This window comes from Triticum aestivum, chromosome 2A, assembly GCF_018294505.1.
Source record: "Triticum aestivum cultivar Chinese Spring chromosome 2A, IWGSC CS RefSeq v2.1, whole genome shotgun sequence".
In the NCBI taxonomy this organism is placed as follows: domain Eukaryota; kingdom Viridiplantae; phylum Streptophyta; class Magnoliopsida; order Poales; family Poaceae; genus Triticum; species Triticum aestivum.
In genome coordinates this window covers 727,474,538-727,494,599 of record NC_057797.1, presented here as the reverse complement: position 1 = coordinate 727,494,599, position 20,062 = coordinate 727,474,538, and the positions used below count along the sequence as shown (strand labels likewise).

The window sequence follows — 20,062 nt, the reverse complement described above, 5'->3', positions numbered from 1 at the left end:
AAAGGAAGAATATATGTGGGCAAGGATTTAGCTCTGAGGAAGAAACTATTGTCTGCCCTACATGCTTCTGCTTTGGGAGGCCACTCAGGCAGGAAAGCTACCTATCACAGGATCAAGCAAATCTTCTACTGGCCTGGTCTCAAGCAAGAGGTGGACAACTTTGTATCTGCATGTCCTGTCTGTCAGAAAAACAAAGGAGAGAACTGCCCTTATCCAGGATATTTGGACCCTCTCCAACTGCCTGATATGATCTGGACACACATCAGTATGGATTTTACTAAGGGCCTACCTAAATCACAAGGAAAGGAAGTAATCTTTGTGGTGGTTGACAGATTATCCAAGTTTGCTCACTTCATCCCTCTCTCTCATCCATACACTGTTCACACAGTTGCCACTGCATTCATAGATAATGTACTGAAACTACATGGCCCTCCAGTCGCCATTGTCTCTGACAGAGATTGCATTTTCACTAGTCAGCTCTGGCAAGAAATCTTCAAAGGTATGGGCACTGAACTGCGATACAGTTCTGCATACCACCCGCAGTCCGATGGCATCTACTCAGCCCAAGAAGTGGGCACATCACCTGTCCATGGCCGAGTACTGGTATAACACATCATACCACTCTTCCCTCCAGAAAACACCATTTGAAGCAGCTTATGGATATCCACCTCCCAACATTTGCGAGAACATTTTACCTGACAACATGTCAACAGAAGCTCAACAGTTTTACTCTGACAGAGATGCACTTCTCCAGCACCTGAAAACCAATTTAACAGCTGCACATGCCCGCATGAAGAAATATGCAGATCGCAAACGAACTGAGCGAGTACTCGAAGTTGGGGATATGGTATATCTTAAGATGCAACCCTACTGTTTGAATGCCTTTGGCGCACGCTCTCACATCAAACTACGGAGCAAGTACTATGGGCCTTTCCAGGTCATAGCCAAAGTTGGGCGCGTCGCTTACAAGCTCCTCCTACCTGACAACACGGGCATCCACCCAGTATTCCATGTCAGCCAGTTGAAAAAACATGTTGGACACTCGGCCGTTCCCTGTGTTGATCTTCCTCTGGTTCGAGCAGATGGGCTGATACTTACTGAACCTGTTCTGGTATTGGAGACTCGCCAGGTGCCACGCAACAATCTGCCGGTGGTTCAATGGCTAGTCCAATGGGCAAACCTACCACCTGATGAAGCATCATGGGAAGACGCATCATTCATGAAGAAGACCTTCCCTGCATTCTTCAAAGCAACCATTGATCGTTGCTTCAACAGATCACCTTCTTGAGGACAAGTTCGTTTTCGCCCGGGGGCATTGTCAGGCCTGCTTCTTCATTTAACAAGTGTCGTTCTTCTTCAGTTAACGAACGGCCAAAATCTACGCTGCGCTGCTGATCGGACGGCTCACATTGCTCGCCGTCTCACTGTACCGTTTCAACCGTTCCCTGTAGCGTTTCGTTTACTGCACTGTTGTTGTCACCGCGTGCCAGCTGAGCTATAAAGCTTGCACCCCTCAACTTGTAAGGGATCAATTATTGGGAGAACCATTTCATTACTCAAACATACATCTTATATCAATACAAACCCTAGTTCGTCCCTACTTTCCTCTTTTCTCCTTCGTGAGATCTGTGATCCTTCTGTGGAAATCCGCCTCGATCTCCTCTGGGGTGTGACAGCTCTGCCTCACCTTCCTCCCCGCTCCACAGCCGAGCTCCCGTTCCCTTCATCCAGCGCCTCCCCTTTCCCCCCGTCTCCTCTCCGCCCGCGTCCCGCCCGAAACCCACGCGCAATCATCTTCCACATCCGTGTGCTCCGCTGTGGTGCTGCCGACGGTAGTCTGCGCCGTGGCTATACTCCCCACGCGTCGCCTGCCCCGACGGCCCGAGGGTCCTCACGTGTCACGCCGCCTCGGCTGGAGTGTGCCAAGGTGAGGAGCTGCCATGACCGTAGACCCCCCAACCTCCTCTGCTCCTTCTAACCTCTTCTACCACTCCCCTGACATGCTGCTCTCGCGACAGAGATGATGGTCAACCTTTGGTTGCACGGCGCGGTGGCCCGCCATAGGACTCAACGGTAATGTCGCCGGCGCTCTGCACCTTCCGCCGGTGTCTCCTGTACGTGCCTACATCACTCCCTGTCCCTTGTCCCCGCTACAGCCGGTGGACCTCCACATGTCGGACGAGAACGAGGGCACTGACGACCATGGTCAGTCCCATGACACCATGCCTCTCCCACCTCTTTCGGTGGCTTTCTGCTGCCCCTGCACTGGGAGCTCAACGTGGAGGGACTCGCCATGGATCGAGCATCGTTATGGAGTCTGGACGCGGCTGCCCACTGCCGTGCAAGTTGACTGTTCCAACGCCCACCAAGTGTCTGACGTAATGTTTGGACGGCTGTAGGTAAAAGAAAATCAATTCTATCCAGAAACTATGTTGCTATACTCCTAATTTTGTGTTCTTCCAAGAGATTTGACTTCACCATTAATAGAGCGAACGGACTTTCCTCAACAATGCACCATATGTTGTTTCCATATTCAATTTTCTCTTTATTAACTTAGTTATTCTCTTATTACCATGTTTATGATTTCCACTGCAAAGTTTGATGACATGTTTCCTCTTATAGTGCTGATGATAAACCATCAAAGGTTATATGCGTGTTCCATCCCAAGCACAATTCTTTTTCTTTACATGTTCCTTTTGTGATATGTCTGCTTATGCAATGAGGCTCAGCTTGCTACTGGTGGATTGCAGCTTGGAAATATGTTGAAAGAGAGCTTTACTGTCAGGAAGCCCTCCATAGGAAATAGGATGCAGTGTAAAATGGACTGTGCCTTAACCCTTGTTTGGCATGAACTTCATGGATGAGGCAATTGAGCTCTACACAACAAGCATATTTAATACATCAAGGTTGTTAGGCACAATTGTTCATGTAGAACCATCTGCTAAACTTACTATGACTTCCTTTCTAGGGTGCTCCATGGAATCTTCGAACAGATCAATGGATAAAGAAAAAAAGAGAAGTCAACACAGGGCTCTGTTAGGCCTGCTGCTTCCGGTCGTCCCCCCCCCCCCCCCCCCCAAGAGTGTCGGGAGAAGCGGCTGCTACAGAACGCAACGCACGCTATATGCTCATGGGTCTTCAGGTCAGCTCCCTCTCGAGTCATGCGTGCATCTTCTTCTGAGGCAAATTTAGCATGCATTTCAGTTAATTGTTCCATTAATGTGTTTGCAGGTCAGGGATGGGAGGCTCTTCTACAAGCTCATGATCGACATCGAGGAGCTGCATATCCTTATTTATAGAGATAATTATAAGTTTACGAGAAATTTAGTGTGCTCTACATCTAATTTCAGAGGAAGTACATGCACTGTAGCAGCATGCAAGTGGGTTCATGCCATTGTACATAGCAAGTTCCAGCTGCTGTATATCCTTACTTTCAGAGACAATTTGTAGTTTCTGAGAAATATATATTTCATAGCACGAGCACGTGACTATGAGAGATTATTAGAACAGTAGTTCTACCTACTATCACATGTATTTTTCCGTTGATTGTACGAGTTTACATGTACATCTCTGAATAAAGAAGAACCTTATTACTGAAGTTATAGAAACTGAGGTGGTGTTGCTCTATATATACAGGCTATTATTTGCATGCTTTTTCTGAATAAGTGCAGTTTAAAATGTGTTGAAATCTAAGAGCAGACAGTTGCATGTTCGACTTCCGTTGTGCAGTACCATTTCTTGCAAAATACTTTCAATTAGAATAGTTGTCGTGCAATATTTGCCTAGCTCTAATACCAACCATTCCTCACAAAATACATACATCTTTTTTAGTGTCTGAATTTTATTATCTGTTGGCGATCAGTTTTTCCTACTGCAGTTCTTGGATGTGCTATCCTTCCTTCTCACTCTCAGGTTGTAGCAGTAAATGGATGGCAAGCATCACGAAGCAGCTCAGCTCCATCGCCTCCAGTGGCAGCAAGGTCTGTATGCTCAGCCCAACCCTGATGCTCTCTGTGCATTTTATTTATACACCAAAATATACTGAATGGAGGACAAGTTCTACTTTTTGTTAATGGAGCTAGCTTGATTGATTTTTTTTCAGCATTAGCTTGATTGATTTAATCCCCGTGGACGTGCTACTTTTTGTTCATGCCAACGTGTATTTGTGTTAATGTCTACAAGGGAGCAAGTGTACTAGAAGGATGGTTGGACGGAGAGTAATCTGCTACAATGTTTTACATCTTTTATGGTTATTTCTTGAATCTGTGATATAATATATAATGCGTTCTGTAGAAATCAAAATGATGTTCATTGCAGCTTCTCTCTTGCTATGTTTCTTCCATTCATTTATGCTTTGAGAAAACTCCATACTTGAAAAATGTCTCTTCATAGCTTCTTCGAAATTCTTTCTGTACTTCTCAGTCCTGGGTGCATGCAGTTTCTTCATGTCACATCTGAAATTTGGGTCCGTGTATGTACATTCTAATTAGTAGAGCCTTCCCAGTTTATGATACTAAATGAGGTACTTCTATATATAGGTTTGCACCATGACATTTTTTCCTGTGATTAATTGATCTTCATACCAAGAAAATCCTGTTCAAGGGATATCGTGCACTCTGATTTTCAGTGCTTTTTATGAGAAGAGGGTTGTCAAGTAATTAATTTTATCTTTGATATGAACAACAATAATACTTTAGGGTTGATCAATGATCAACACCTGTGTAATATGTAGCATAAGTTGTGGCTCATGGTAGTACAACAGTACCTGAGATGGAAAGCCAATCATTAAGATTTTTTTCGAAGACAATCACTTAAGTATTTTGAACATATTTTTCCTGCCATCTTTTTTTGAAATTGGTTGCTTGATTAGAAATACACACTGTTAGTATATACTAGGATAAAGTGCTGAGGCGTTGCCTATGAAGATCATGTATAACGGCGGCACGCGGCACCGCGCGGGATGGCTTCACCATTCAATAGAACTTTTTTGTGAAAATTCAATAAAGTTATCAAATAAAAGAGGAGAAAAGAAAACCCTTGCGGAAAGGTTGATGAGAAGATTTACCAACAGGAAATATCTTCCAGCCAAACGGAAAAATATGACAGAGACGTGATGATTCTTTTCATTCAATAAATATTTTCTTTATGAAAGATTTACCAATATGATTCTTGTATATACACCATAACATAAAAAGTAAAGTGAACAAGCAAAAACAGAACAGTTAATAGGATAATTAATGTATAAAGTTTAGTAACACCGTATACAGAATTTCTCACATAATGTATCAATAGGCGCGGCGTGACGACGCGCGGGCATAGCTAGTTACTGCTAGAGCTGCACAGTTTCAATGCTGCGATTTTGGACCAAGCAATTGAGCCATTGGGTTCAGCCGGTTGTGTTATGAAAAAAGCAAGGATGCCAAGCAAAGTGGTAACTGAATTCAGCCGGCCGTGATTTGCAAACAAGCACGCAAAATGTGCCTTGTCAAGTTAGATATTTGCAGATGTTGAATTCAGCAAAATTATTCCGCACGGAAAACCAAGCCCTTATCTACAAGTTTCGCAGGAAATTTATCTGTCTGGAACCATCACATTTGCATCCGTCTTGCCAGTAATGTGGCCTACACGTTTGCGCGCAAACTGTTGATAGCACTCACCATATCCCTCTCTGAAGTGAACTAACTACTACGACTACATACAAAAAGAAGTTCCCAGCAAAGAGTCTTCAGCCTAGGGCAGCGACCAGCTTCACGGCGACGAGCACGCACACATCTTGAAAGAACCACCACATCAGTCTGAGCTCCACGCATAAATCTTCCTTTGCCCGGTTGAGTTTCGCTTTCAACCTTTCGTCGACGAAGGACTTGATCCAGATGCGTTTGGAGAACCGTCCTAGGAGAGAAGTGCAGAAAAAGTTTAGAACTGGGAAATCATCAACAGGCCCGCGAAGGGTGATATCAGTGATAGATCAACCAGCAAACCCATCAAGAGAGGAATGATGACCATCTGGCAGCAGAGGCAATCAAGTTATTCAGCTGTAGCATACACCAGAAAAATGAATGAAACCACCTAGATTAAATTCCTGACCCATATGAAGAAAACCAGATGCCTCTTCAAAGCTACTCCCTCCGTTCAGAATTACTTGTCTTGAATATGGATGTATCTAGAGCTAAAATACATCTAGATACATCCATTTCTGCGACAAGTAATTCCGAATGGAGGGAGTACAAGGCATGTTTCTCCAGAAGTCATACAGGCAGATAAGTCTCTACAGGCGGCAACAATAGTTGATATGACGCACAGTCCGACAGTAATAGCAAACAGATCTGCAACAAAATATTTGCTCATGTAAGCCCAAACAAGATAGAATATTAACTTCCATCAAAGGAAGTTCAGTGATACTCTCTGAACATTCATTTACCATTGGACTTCAATCTGCCTGCTACCGGCAGCCGAGGGATGGCAAACAGCAATGGCAGAATTGAATACAACCGTGGTCAACCATGCTACGACTGCACGCGGCATTGTTTGAACAACAGCAAATTTCCTGGTGCAATGTGCGAGAAGGGTAAGTATTTGCCAAAAGTTCCACAACCAACACCTCTGGATTTACAAAATTTCAATTGATTGATTGGTAAAACAGTAAATTTATATAATTAAATATATCCACATGATCCTCACTATATTTCTATTTGCTTATGATCTAATCAGTGTTCAAATATTTTTATGTCTTCAGTCTGATCCTACTACAACTTACTTTATGAAACCCATGTATGCTATTATCAGATATTGTCATTGCTTCATTTTCATATGTCATGATACCATATAATGAGATAAAAGCATATCTCTTAAACTATCACATGCACATGGTTTGAAGACTCGGCTGGCCGATGCTTTTTGCACCATCGGCGCAACGGGTCATCTAGTAAAGTAAAAGAACGAGATAACAAATGAAAGCGATTTGAATCAACAATAACGCTAAGATGTTCTTGGGGAGTTTGGATTCACCACTAGTGTGTATAAAACATAATTATGTGATTGCATAATTCTAGGTCGGATAACTAAGCCACCTCACATCATTTCTATTACTGAGCAGAGTTTGGTACGACATACATGCCAACATGTGTAGCCATGTACCATACACGCTATCGCCATTCCACCCCACATTCAGCTGATACGGAGCTGCTGCATGTATGCACGTATATGTAATTGGCTCCGCCCACTTACAAAAACATATGAGGTGGATCAGTTATCCGAACCTAGGATTTTGCATCTGCATAGTGACGTAGCATACATACTAATGGAGAACCCTGATTTCTTAAGATCGCCTTAGCCATATTCATGTTTTCATCATTTCCATTGCCTCTTGTATTTTATTTTATTCTTGTGCACTTTAAATTCTCATTATAACCTCTTGCAATATTTTCACCTTTTGCAACACATTTGCTTTGAATCACAATTAACTTGTGGGCACATTCCGATAAACCACTAGAAAAGGCATATACCATTTCCCGTGCTCCATGTGGGATTGATACTTTTAATTCAAAAATACTACAACTAAATCATGTGCGCCTGCGGAACATCAACTAGTAGTTGTAAACGTAGCCGAGTATGTCGATGTCGAGGTAGTTGATCATGATGATGCAGATATGATTGAGGTAGTCGTGGACAATGGTGTAGTCGTCCTGGATGATGAGACCGCACAAAGCAGGAGGTGCAAAAAATTGCGATATGCTCTAGATGACGGAGTTGCAGTCATTGACGATGCACCTTGCGGATATCAGAGGGCGTTGTCAGCAATGAGACCACCGATTTTGCCAGGACCGGAGGAAACACATCGAGCACACATCATTTTTGCCAGAACCGTGTGACCGTATATGGGTCGTCACTACACTGACGCTGTGTCGATGCACTTGTGTTGTCCTGAATGAAGCGGTGAACGTCGTCGTCTTGAGCGGTCCTTGTTGCCGTCGATGAAGCATCTTGTAGTAGTACTGTCAGAGGACACTGGAGATATCCATCTTGTGGATGAGGTGGCAGCAGTGTTAATGAAAATGTTGATGAAGACAACGTCATAAATACCTTAGCCATGGTGTTGCAGCCCCGTTTCAACGACGATGCGTTGCTTGAAGGCGTCTCTTCTAACGACGAAGTGTCAATATCATGTCGTGTCAGAGATTGCATCTCGTTCCACACCGGTCTGTCGTGTGGATGATGCATGTTGGTGTCGCTTTTAGCAGATGTGCTTGACGGTTCGTTTTTTCCCCGTCATGTATTCGCACAACTTGACGGAGGGATTCAGCTTGCTGGTGCAGATCGGTGGCTCGGCGTAGATGACGTCGCGTAGTCCGATGATGCACCCGATCGTCGTGGTTGAAGGCGAGGAGTGGATGGAGGCGAGTGGACAGGATGGTGTGCGGTTGCGCGTGTCGCCCTTCCGGTCTCGATGCGCTCGTACGAGTCACACGCGGGAGTTGCCGATCTCCTTTCGCTCCCCTCTCGTCGTCTCGTGTAGTAGGCGCTTGGAGTTTGCTGCTTGGCTGTGTTGCGCTAGGGCGCTAGTACATACGTGAAGCACGACCTTTTATGCACGACACGTGGGACGATGGTAGGATCTGACGTTGCTTAGGTATGGAGGGATTCAATCCAACGATTATTACCCAGTGTCGTCCATGCATCGTCCGCAAAATCATCATTGCTCACGTACATAGACGAGCTCACGTGCCGGATATACCAGCAAGCCGTCGTTGATGACGCCTTAGCCCGCACGTGTTTCCATGCAGATATCACGGGAGATCCGCGCACGCGAGTTGCTGCCGGCCGGCCGTCGGGAGAGGTAGCACCGGGCTGGAAACCTTCACGGTGAGGCAGCATGCATGAGCCGGAGCGATATGCATGCAATGCAATGCAAGAGACCGTGAGAGGTAGTAGGTGGGGGCATCATTCGACCTACACTACACGCGCGCAGTTGAAAGGGATGGGCAGACCGGCAGAGTATGTTAGGTTATCTAGGGTTCGAGGATGAGGAATGAGGATTAGAAGGGTCAAATGGCGCCTAGCCGAGCAAGTGTTACGCATACTGTTTCAAAGAAACGATGGTCAGCTCAAGGGCATTTTCTGCTCTTCACCCCTGAGCTGACCATGACATTTTTTGCATTTCCGGAAGAAGGAACATCACCACTGCCATGTGTTCAGCGCTTGCTGGGAGTTGGTGAGCAGAGGGATGGATCAAGTCGGGGGTCCGGACGCCACGTTCAGACATGCAGACAACGAGCGGGAGAATATATATTAGCACTAGTGTATGGTAAACGCGTTCGAGTAGTTAGTAGTTACCAGCTGCATGACGAATGATGGAATTATTTGACTACGTAGCCGGTGGATAAGGTGACACGGGTGACGGAGGAAACTGGAGTGGGTTTAGTACTCCGGAAATTCGACCGGGAAATTCGATAGCGACGACGACGTATCCTTGGTCGATCCATTTCCCTTGTCAGACTTGCTTGAAGAAACCAGTACCAGCTCGTTCAAAGTCAGCACTAAACCAAAGGTCAAACTAGCTAACCAATTAATTGCTGCCGTTAGAATTGCTATATAACAGTTTGTTACATTGTCAGGAGTTGGAGGTTGACGGAAGAACGTAAATAATTCACGCAGCCCAGGCGCCCTATATATGAGACCGAGAAACGTGCCCTGAAGAAATATAAGGAAGGTAACTGGACTGGTAATGGAATCAAGTAGCGGTGGAATCATGGTGTAACAGGTGCTTTTGCTCTTCTGTTCGTTTCATATATGCAAACAATCTCTCTGTTTTTGTAATGTTATATGGGACATCGGAGAGCAGATGACATGTCACATCCCCAGTAAATGTGTCGATCATACTAAATCATCGATGGTTTTCTAATTTTGGATATTGAAAGAATGCTATTTTCTCGAGTATAATATGACAGTACTAATTAACTCATTTTCTGTTTGTAAGCTATCTTGATATTTCTTAGCTGTTTTGATGTTTTGCTTGGCAGAAAGTATCGTTGTAGTACTGCTTGAGAAGACATAAGTGCGGGAGATTGTGGTTTCGAAGTTAATTGTAAAAAGTACTCCTCGGTCCCATAATATAAGAACGTTTTTCAAGCTATGCTAGCTTGAAAAACAATCTTATATTGTTGGACGGAGGGAGTAATTCATATTTATCTTAAGGTTACTAACATACTAGCTTCGTGTGAACTCTATTTTTCCTCTTCATTATCATATAGGCCAAGATGTTCTCAACATGCTACATCTGGAATGCCTACGAAGAGATTTACCATCTGAAGACTCAGTCACCTGGTTTTATTTTAAAAGAAGTTGTGTGTGTGAGGGAGCGAGCAATAAATTTGTGCATGATCGTAAAATTGGTGAGATGAATACCATGATTGTAGTTAGTTGGTTGTAACTAACATCGTACACTGTTTTAATGATGATCAATAGATTGTTGTGTTCATCAGAAGATAAAACGTGTCAGGAATGGTATGTTGTCGATAATTTTTCGGTTCACTGAAGCACGAGCAACGGAGCGAGGTGGGACTCGGAAGGGAGGAAGCAAACTATCACTTGGAGTATCTACAATTGGACCCCCATTACTTCGTCCTCATTTCTTTGGATGGAAAATCCGGACAGGAGAGAAGGAAAAAGTCCACCCGATCAACGACGGAGCCAAGAAATATACACAAGGGGGGCCGAACATTGACCACAACTCCAAAATTTAATAAGGTATACGGAATTTATAAGAATATATAGAAATTCATATTGAGATAGCAAAATATGTAAGTATATAACCAACCAAGTGTTCATAACATAGGCATATCTCTATACATCAATAGGTTGGAAGCAAAATATACAATTAGACGTTGATGAACTAACAGTTATCACTCGAAGTCCACGCGACGGTCCGTTGTATTGAATTCATCAATAATTGCATCAGTTGAGAATCCTACTGCAATCTCTTTCTCGATGTAGATCAACAAGCAATCTCTTAAAAACATGTCTTCCATTTTATTTCGGAGTCTTGTTTTAACAACTTTCATTGCCGAAAATGCACGTTCTGTTGTTGCGGTTGAGACAGGCAAAGTGAGAACAAGTCGAATTAACCTGCAAATAAAATCAATTAACACTTGATGTAATGGTCAAAGCAAATAATACAAGAGCGGAAATATTGTATGACCTGTCAATCAAATAATAATCCACTGATTTTCCTGTTTTTGCAAGTTGTTGACAAAGATCTCCTACACTTGACAGATTCTGAAACCTTGGATTTGTAGGTACATCAAGCTCATAATGTTGTAGTTGACATCTCAAATTGTTTCTTTACTGTTCTGAAAAGTCAGCGGGGTAGTATTTTGAGGCGAGAGAACATACATCATCAATGTTCAATGAACTAAATGAGTCCTTGGGATTCAAAGAATTGCAGAGGATGAGAATCTCTGTTGCTTGTTCGCTGAACCTGCAGTTTAGTTCATGTAGTTGTTGGTCAACTGCAACTGTAAAAATATCATACCGATAGTGATGCTCGGCTGTACTGAGATCATCTGCACGAGACCGAATGAAATCAACATAGTTGTCAGTCATATTTGGAGCAGTAATTCCATGTTTCTGGCAAAACAAATTCACATCACTAATCAACTTAGCCCAGCCATCATCTCTTAGCTGCTGTACCAATTTCTTTGTAGTGGAAACATCATCCATGGAATTCAAAATATCTTGGGATTTCTACTGTAGTTTCTTGCATAACATATCTGTTATTCCCATCAAATCTTTCATGACATGCAGAATAAATATGAAGTCAAATGACATCATCAACCTAACAGCACCAGCAGCCTTAACTCGTGCAGAAGGTGAAGAACCTGACCCACTAGTAGTAGCAATATTTTTTAGTACCAAAAATGTAGGACCGTAAAGCTTCAAGAGGCTACAAACCGAACCATAGTGAGAACTCCATCTAGTGTCACAAGGCCGCCGCAAAGTTCTGGCCTGGTTTGCTCCACTTCCTGTTTCAAGCTCACTGAGCTCAATGAGATGCTCCATTGCAGCCACTTGATTAGCATGCAGCTCATCATTTCTCTTGCTAGAAGACACAACAGTATTGACAACAAGAGCAAGATGATCAAAAAAATTATGGACTTCGGTTACTTCTTTAGATGCACCAACAAGAGCTAATTGCAATCGATGAGCAAAACAATGAACATAGTATGCGTATGGACACCCTTCCATAAACTTGGCATGTAGACCGTTTCACTCTCCATGCATGTTGCTAGCACCATCATATCCTTGTCCCCGAATATTTTGAACATCCAAATCATGTTGGGACAAAACAAAATCTATTTCTTCTTTTAAAGTTGCTGAAGATGTATCTTTAACATGAACAAGATCAAAAAGACGTTCTCGATTGAAACCTTGTTTATCAACAAAATGGAGAACAATGGCCATTTGCTCTCTTTTAGATTCATCTCTTGATTCATCAATAAGCAGGCAAAACTTGGCATCGCCAATTTCATTGCGGATTGAACTTTGCACATCACAAGCCATAATATGCATGATTTCTTTTTGAATTGTTGGTGAAGTATACTTTGCATTTCCTGGAGCATTGCCTAGTACAACAGCACCAACCTCCTCATCATAAGAAGCTATCAGTTTTACCATTTCAAGAAAATTACCTTGATTCTTTGAGCCCACACTTTCATCATGTCCTCAGAAAGGGCAGGCTTGAAATGCTAGCCACCGCAATGTATCAATTGTTGCCCTAAGCCTCGGCCTGTTTGCTCTTATATCTTTTGTTGTTTGTCTCTCCATTAGCTGTTCAATATGGCACTGTTGATTCTTCAAATTGTCATAACATTTGGCCGCATAGTTGTGAGCAGAGTTACAACTATTTTCCATATGAGTTAAGAAAGCACAATTCTTTTCGTTGTTAACCTTTCTCCAATTCTTGAACCCTTTCACAGTGAACACATCTGATCCAACTTTCCCAAGTGGCTTCTTAGAAAACAGAAAACATGGAAAGCAAAAGACTGCATTTTCTGTAGGTGAGTATTCTAACCAAGGAAATGCCTTGAACCAATGATATTGAAACCTGCGTGGGTGGCTTTCTGGACCAGTAGGAGGGTATATTTCCTTTTTAAAGTGATATGCTCCACACTTCACATACGCTTTTCTTGCTTTCTCTTGGTCATTGACAGGAAGATCCCAAAGTTGGCAACGCAGCCCTGGGTCTCTTTCCACTACCAGAACACCACTACCATCATTGACCCTATTAATTCTAAGTGGAGCCTCTTCTTCTTCCTCCTCCTCAATAGGTTGCTCCTCCTCCCCTCCATCATCTTCTTTTTCTTCTTCCTCCTCCTCTCCCCCTCCCCCTCCCTCTGCTTCTTCCAAATCAGGACAAGCAACATCTGAAACCAATGCCTCATCAAGTCTAATTTTCTTCTTATAGAAAGAATCCATAGTCTTCATTTTATTTTTAGCCATGAGTATCCTACAGAGATTAATCACGGTTCTAATAAAAAACCAGATCCACAAATAGATAATACAAATAAGAAGAACAAAGTGACAGATCTGTGACCTTTTACCTGGATGAGTGCTTCCTGATGTGCTCCAAACGCAGAAAGAGAGAATTAAGAAGCGGTTCTTGGGGAATTTCCTCCTCTTTCCGCCTTGGTCTTGGAAGAACAGAGAAGGAGAGACAGCGAGACGCTTCAGGAATGAGAAAGAAAAAAATGGGATGGCTCGTGTGTGTGGCTGGGAGTGAGAACAAAAGTCAACAAAGCAAGGCACTTTCAGTGGGATCTTCTGTGCACAATACTAGCACTCTATTTTGTCAAAATGCACTTTTGGAGAGAGGCATACAGCAGACCACATGGTTCTCTACATAAATAAGCATAGGTATTAAAAAAAATCCTGCATGTTGGGGGGAGCCGTGGACCCTGCTGGTCCCCCCTAGCTCCGCCGTTGCACCCGATTGGACCCCCTACTTCATCCTCATATGTTTTGGTTGTTTGTGAAAACTCAAACTCAGTTTGTATATGGGAAAGAAATGTGGATGTACAGGCAGTTTGCTACATTGAATGCAGCCCACCCTAGACAACTTTAGTTCTTTCTTTTCTCTCTCTTTCCTCATCCTAACCAATCATATGCATGTGAATGAAAACTCCGCGTGGATGGACAAAAGCAGACACTTTTGGAAACTGCACGATGTGTCAGTGGACATATAGGGGTGGGTCATATTGGTCCAGTCTAATTGTAGATGCTCTTATCCCCTTAGCAGGTGAGGTTAAGAGAGAGAAAACCATGACTTCCAAACGATACGTGCGTTGCACGTGCATGCTTACTAGTGCATGTAAAGGTATCAAGTAACAAAATTGTACTGTGTTTGGATGTGTGTGTAATCAGACCACATAACTGGATGAGTTCTATAGATTGTATGTAGAACGGACTCACCACATGATCTTGGCAAATGTGAATAAACAAGGACTTGGTGGCGAACGATGGCAATAAACAGATCATGGAAAAGGATCTTGGCGGCTTGTAAGGATTGTAGAGGAGTCTAGGCAGAGGGACAAGAGGGGGTCGTCCTCGGGTCTGTCAACGTCAAGGGAGATATGCGCACCGGGCTGGAAAACTTCACGGTGAGGCGATGCATGCAATGCAATGCAAGAGGCCGTGTGAGAGGTAGGTGTGGGCATCGATCGACCTACACATGCAGTGCGGTTGACTTGAAGCTTGAAAGGGATGGGCAGAGTATGTTAGGTTATCTAGGGTTCGAGGATGAGGAACGAGGATTAGAAGGGTCAAATGGTGCCCAGCCGAGCAAGGAAATTCGACCAGGAAATTCGATAGCGACGACGACGTATCCTTGGTCGGGGGTCACTTGGTCAGGCTTGTTTGAAGAAACCAGAACCAGCTCGTGCAAAGTCAGCACTAAACCAACTAGCTAACCAATTAACCAATTAATTTGTTACATTATCAGGAGTTGGAAGTTGACGGAAGAACGCAAATAATTCACGCAGCCCAGGCGCCGTATACATGAGACGGAGAAACGTGAATCTTAGGAGGTGTTTGGTACTCTCGTTATAAAGAAATATATAAGAGCATTTAGATGGCTGAGTACAACCAAAGGTAACAGGACTAGTAATGGAATCAAGCGGCGGTGGGAGTGGGACACGGTGTAACAGGTGCATCTACTCTTTTGTTTGTTTCATGCATGTAAAGGTACCAAGTGACTGGGTGAGATCTGTAGATTGTATGCACAGAACAGACTCACCACATGATCTTGTCAAATGCGAATAAACAAGGACTTGTCGACGAACGATAGCAATAACAGATCATGGAAAGGGATCTTGCCGGTTTGTGCGGATAGAAGAGGAGTCTAGGCTGATGGACAAGAGGGGGTCGTCCTCGGGTCCGTCGGTGTGAGGGGGCTCCTCGCCGAGATGCAGGCCAACGAGCGAGCTCCGGCGGCTGGCGTGGTGGCGCTGACCAGCGGCTTCGACGAGGCAGAGGAGATCGTGTGAAGGCGAACAAGATTGGGGCAACGTGACGAGGAGGATAGGATCGTGGGGAGGCGGAGAGGACGGTAACGCAACATGATTATGGTGGGGGACACGGGCGGTATCGAGCAAAAGTGTACATAATGTTACGGTGGAGTCAATTACGACGCAGCGTTACCAAAATGCACATGATGTTTTGGGATACTGCTGTAATTGGATGATGGACGAAAATCCCCGAACAAAACACCTTCAATTTCTTCTCTCTCTTTATCTGGACTTCCTTAATTTCAATATCACTGGTTTGCTTTGTCTGATATGATCTCACAACATATGCAGTTAGCACATCTTTGGATCACGTTTCCGATCGCTGTCACAGACTGGGGATTTGAACAAGTCCTGGTCCAATCAGGACTGTCTTTCCCCAACAGGACCTTTGCCTAGAAAAAAGGCATAGGCCAGGTGTTAACTTAATGGCGCTCTCATAAACAGAAAAAAAGTGAAAGAACAATGTGCAAGGTACATGGTGCTGAAGGATCAGCTTATAAGACATCAAACGAAACAAGCAATCTAAAATATATACACAAGAAGCGACGCCTGAAAGTCATACTCCTCAGCCACCAAGCAAAACACCAACACTGGGAGTGAAGGTAGGCGATGAACATTTATCAAGCAATGCACTAGAGGGAGATCATGCCATTGTCTTACACAATATGGTCGGACCGAGTTGAAATTAATCCCGCCTCCACCGTCGAAAAGGGCCCACCCGCCCTCTCGCCCTACTTCGAAGGGCGCCACACCGTCGGTCGGTAGAGTCACTCACCCCTGAGCTCGAACGGTAGCAACCAACAGCCGGTCAGGATCAACATCTTCATCGCCCACAAAGACTACTTTGGTTGACACTGGAGTGACACTTCGGAAGGAGCGGTGGCATATGAGGGATGCCGCTGAAGCATAGCCCCAACCCACCGGTAACTAAGCACACTTCCAGCCCCATTTTCCCACGATGGCGCTTTCAAGAAGGGGACAATGCAAGAGCATTGCCGACTGATGGGGTTATGTACCTAGGGTAGGGTCACGGACCTGTCCCAAGTAACTTACCCTAGGACATCCCTAGAAGAGGTTGCCTTCCAGTCGACCAACGAGGACTCACTCGACCAACGAGGACACACTCGACTGGCCTGAAGGACTCGACCACGAAGACTCACTCGACCACCAGGAGGTCAAGAGGCACTCTGCACCGCAACGGCCTGTAATTAAGTAGGCTTTATGATAATAAAGGCACTTTATGTGAGGCGTTACCAGTAACGCCCCAGACTTAACTCACCTTAAACCTTCTCCTACGTGGGCTGGCTGGGGTCCTGGCGCACTCTATATAAGCCACCCCCCTCCACAGGCAGAAGGGTTCGGCATCTTGTAATCCATACATTCATAATCCACTCGACCGCCTCCGGGCTCCGAGACGTAGGGCTGTTACTTCTTCCGAGAAGGGCCTGAACTCGTACATCCTTTGTGCTTACAACCTCTCCATAGCTAGGACCTTGCCTCTCAATACCTACCCCCCACTCTACTGTCAGGCTTAGAACCACGACACCGACGCCAAATCTAGAAAGGATTGAGTTTTCGCATGGGAACCCATGGGAGGAGGGGAAGGGTCCGAATGAGCACAGACATCATAAACATGAGACTGTTGTTGGTGCATTGAGCAATGAGTTAAATCATGCATCTTCTCATTTTGACCGAAGATTGATATTCCGCGTCATCCATATTTAAAAAAAATCTGAAAACAGCATCATTAAGCACCTACAGACCTATTCAGCTTCATGTGTGTTGTAACAAGTCAAACTTAATCGTGAGAAAATTCACGCTATTGAACACACGGATAATGAAGAACACAATCGAACCAGATTTTGTGTTAGCAACTCAGCATCCTCACAAAACTGAAAGCGCCCTACACACAATCTCTGGCATATGACACATTTTTATGGCCACTGCTATGTTGCACCACATAACATTACTTGTTGTATTTTATTCAGTTATACAGTATCTAGCGACAACTTACCAGAGAGATAAACACATTAAATTTGTCCATACTTCTATCCCATACTCCTTTACTATAGCACCACACGTAGTGCATGCATACACGCCCGCATGCAACGCATATGTATACGTGGAATTGCAGATACTCCCTCCGGTCCTTTTTAGTTTGCATATATATAAGATTTGACTGAAGTCAAGCGTCGTAAAGTTTGACCAACTAAGTGAAAAAAAGTGTCAACATTCACGGTATGAACTGAATACCACTAGATGTGTCATGACTTAAAGTTTCATATTATATAACTTTAGCATGGCAGATGTTGATACTTTTTCATATAAATATGGTTAAACTTTGTGAAATTTGACTTCAGAGAATTCAAATATGCAGAGTAAAAAGGACCGGAGGGAGTACATTTCAAAACAACCATCGATGTAAATCTACTCGAGGTTGTAGCAGCAGTTCTTGAAGGCGTCCATGTCGCGGCTGAAGAGGGGCACGTAGGCGTCCACGCTCCCGTCGCCGGCGAAAGACGGCAGCAGGATGAGCAGGCCCTCCACCGGCAGGTAGCTTGGCATGAAGAAGAATGGCTGCCCGCCGCCGAAGTCGAGGTCGTAGAACGGGATCCGCAGCCAGCTGTCCACCTCGATGTTGGGGCTCAGCGCCATCTCCGCCGCGTCGGCCGTCGGCACCAGCCGCTCCTTCTGCACCGCCTCGGAGCTGGCGAAGTCGATGAAGGACTCGAAGTAGCCGCCGCTGATCCGAGCCACCTCCCGGTTGATGAGCTCCACCGCGTGCTGCAGCGGCCTCATCACGAGCTCCTGCGCCGTGGCGGTGGGCCGCGCCCAGAGGACGACGTTGCCGGTGTAGCCGTCCGGCACCTGCGGGCTCATCCGCGCTCGCCCGTCCACGGCGATGGCCACGTTGGTGGAAACGCTCCCGTCGAGCCCGCGCGCCTTTGTCACGCACCGCCAGAGGTGGGCGACCAAGCACCGCAGCGTGCTGTACGGCCGTTGCGCGCCCACAGACGCCCGCGACTTGAGCTTGGAGATGAACTCCAGGCTGAGGTGCACCTTGTTTACCACCACCACGTCGCCGTCCCCGGCGTGTCCTTCGTCGTCGTTTTCGTCAATCTCCTCGTAGGGCTTGAACTCTACTCCGCGGTGCTCGTACTCAGCCTGCGGCAGATCGCGTGGTTTAAAGAAGGAGGCGCGGTCGTGCACCGGGACGGGGTCGACGGCGACGCCGCGGGTAGCCTGGCTCCACGCTAGGAAGAAGTTGCTGGTGGCACGGCCGTCGGACACGAGGTGCTGCGCGGTGAACCCCACGACGATGGACCCGCACGCGAAGCGCGTGACCTGAATGAGCATCAGCTCCTCGGGCCCGTCGTCGCCGCTCGGGTGCAGGCTCAGCACCTCCGTGGTCGGCTTCATCGGCATGACGCTGTCCAGCGCCACGTCGGCCGTCGCCTCCACGAACCGCGCTCCCGCGTCGGTGAGCAGGATCGCGCGGTCGCCGGTGGCCGCGTCGACGCCGAGCCGCCCAGCCCACTCGCGGTAATCCACCAGCGCCCTGGCCAGGCCGGCCTCAAGGACGGCGTTGGGCGGCGCCGGTGGGCGGAACGCGTAGATGACGGAGATGTACGCGTCGAAGTTGGCCTTGTCGAGCACGGTGAGCGGGACGACGTCGTCCGTGCTGCCCGGAGGTGCACCGCAAGCGCCGTAATCGGGCTTGACGGGCCTGGACGAGAGCATGGTGATCTTCATGGCGATAAGTGCAAGGTTACGTACAAAGAAAACAAAAACCTTGTATCACTCTATGTCTATGACCGTGCGGCGCAGTGAGCTGTTAGCTAAAATCATCCAGTGATGTGTATATATAGATAGCTAGAGATTGTTAATGCACGAGAAGAGATCAAAGGAGGGTAGGTGAACGCTACGGCTGAATATGTCAGCTGAATATGATTCTCTAACAATTATCTTCTGGGTGAGGGTTATGATTTCTCGGCGCCGGTCAGCCGTGGACGTGGACGTGTACTGCTCCCACGAGCACCATGTCTGCGGCTCTTCATGCATGCACATGCATGTCTGGTACACTAGCTATTGTACTGCTCCAACAAATGCAACGACACGGTCGAGCAGCTCCTCCATGCACTGTAGCCGGTTGACGGTGCCGCCTGTGTTCAACGGTGGTACCTGTGGCGGTGTGGTGCTTCAACGCTGGGAGTTGGTGAGCAGTGCGAAAATCGAGCCGCCACGTTCAGACGGATAGGTTTGGGCTGAACGGACATACCCCTACATACGCATATACTCCCTCCGTTTCAAAATAGATAACTCAACTTTGTACTAAAGTTAGTACAAAGTTGAGTCATCTATTTTGGAACGGAGGGAGTAGTTGCGTCGTTGTTCTGGGAAATATCCAAAAAAAAAAATTGATGGGCTGGGAAATATCCAATTTTGTGTGTGTAAATATCCTTCTTTCGTCTAAAGGAAAAGGTGGTGTTCCTGTCGGTTCC

The 20,062-nt window shown here is 45.7% G+C and overlaps 1 protein-coding gene, 1 long non-coding RNA gene and 1 pseudogene across 2 annotated transcripts; 1 reads left to right on the top strand and 2 right to left on the bottom strand.

The window, feature by feature from the left end:
• Positions 1–1,549: 1,549 nt before the first annotated feature.
• On the top strand, positions 1,550–4,316 carry LOC123186247 (uncharacterized). Its single transcript, XR_006493583.1, has 3 exons — positions 1,550–1,927; positions 2,019–3,142; positions 3,232–4,316. It is a non-coding gene; the product is annotated as an uncharacterized lncRNA (long non-coding RNA).
• A 1,409-nt stretch (positions 4,317–5,725) lies between these two features.
• LOC123191936 (probable E3 ubiquitin ligase SUD1) lies at positions 5,726–6,476 on the bottom strand (annotated as a pseudogene).
• Positions 6,477–17,606: 11,130 nt separating this feature from the next.
• Positions 17,607–19,382, bottom strand: LOC123186246 (agmatine coumaroyltransferase-2). The gene has a single exon (XM_044598032.1). The coding sequence runs from the start codon at positions 19,311–19,313 to the stop codon at positions 17,988–17,990; it is 1,326 nt and encodes a 441-aa protein (XP_044453967.1). The 5' UTR covers positions 19,314–19,382; the 3' UTR covers positions 17,607–17,987.
• Between the last annotated feature and the right edge of the window lie 680 nt (positions 19,383–20,062).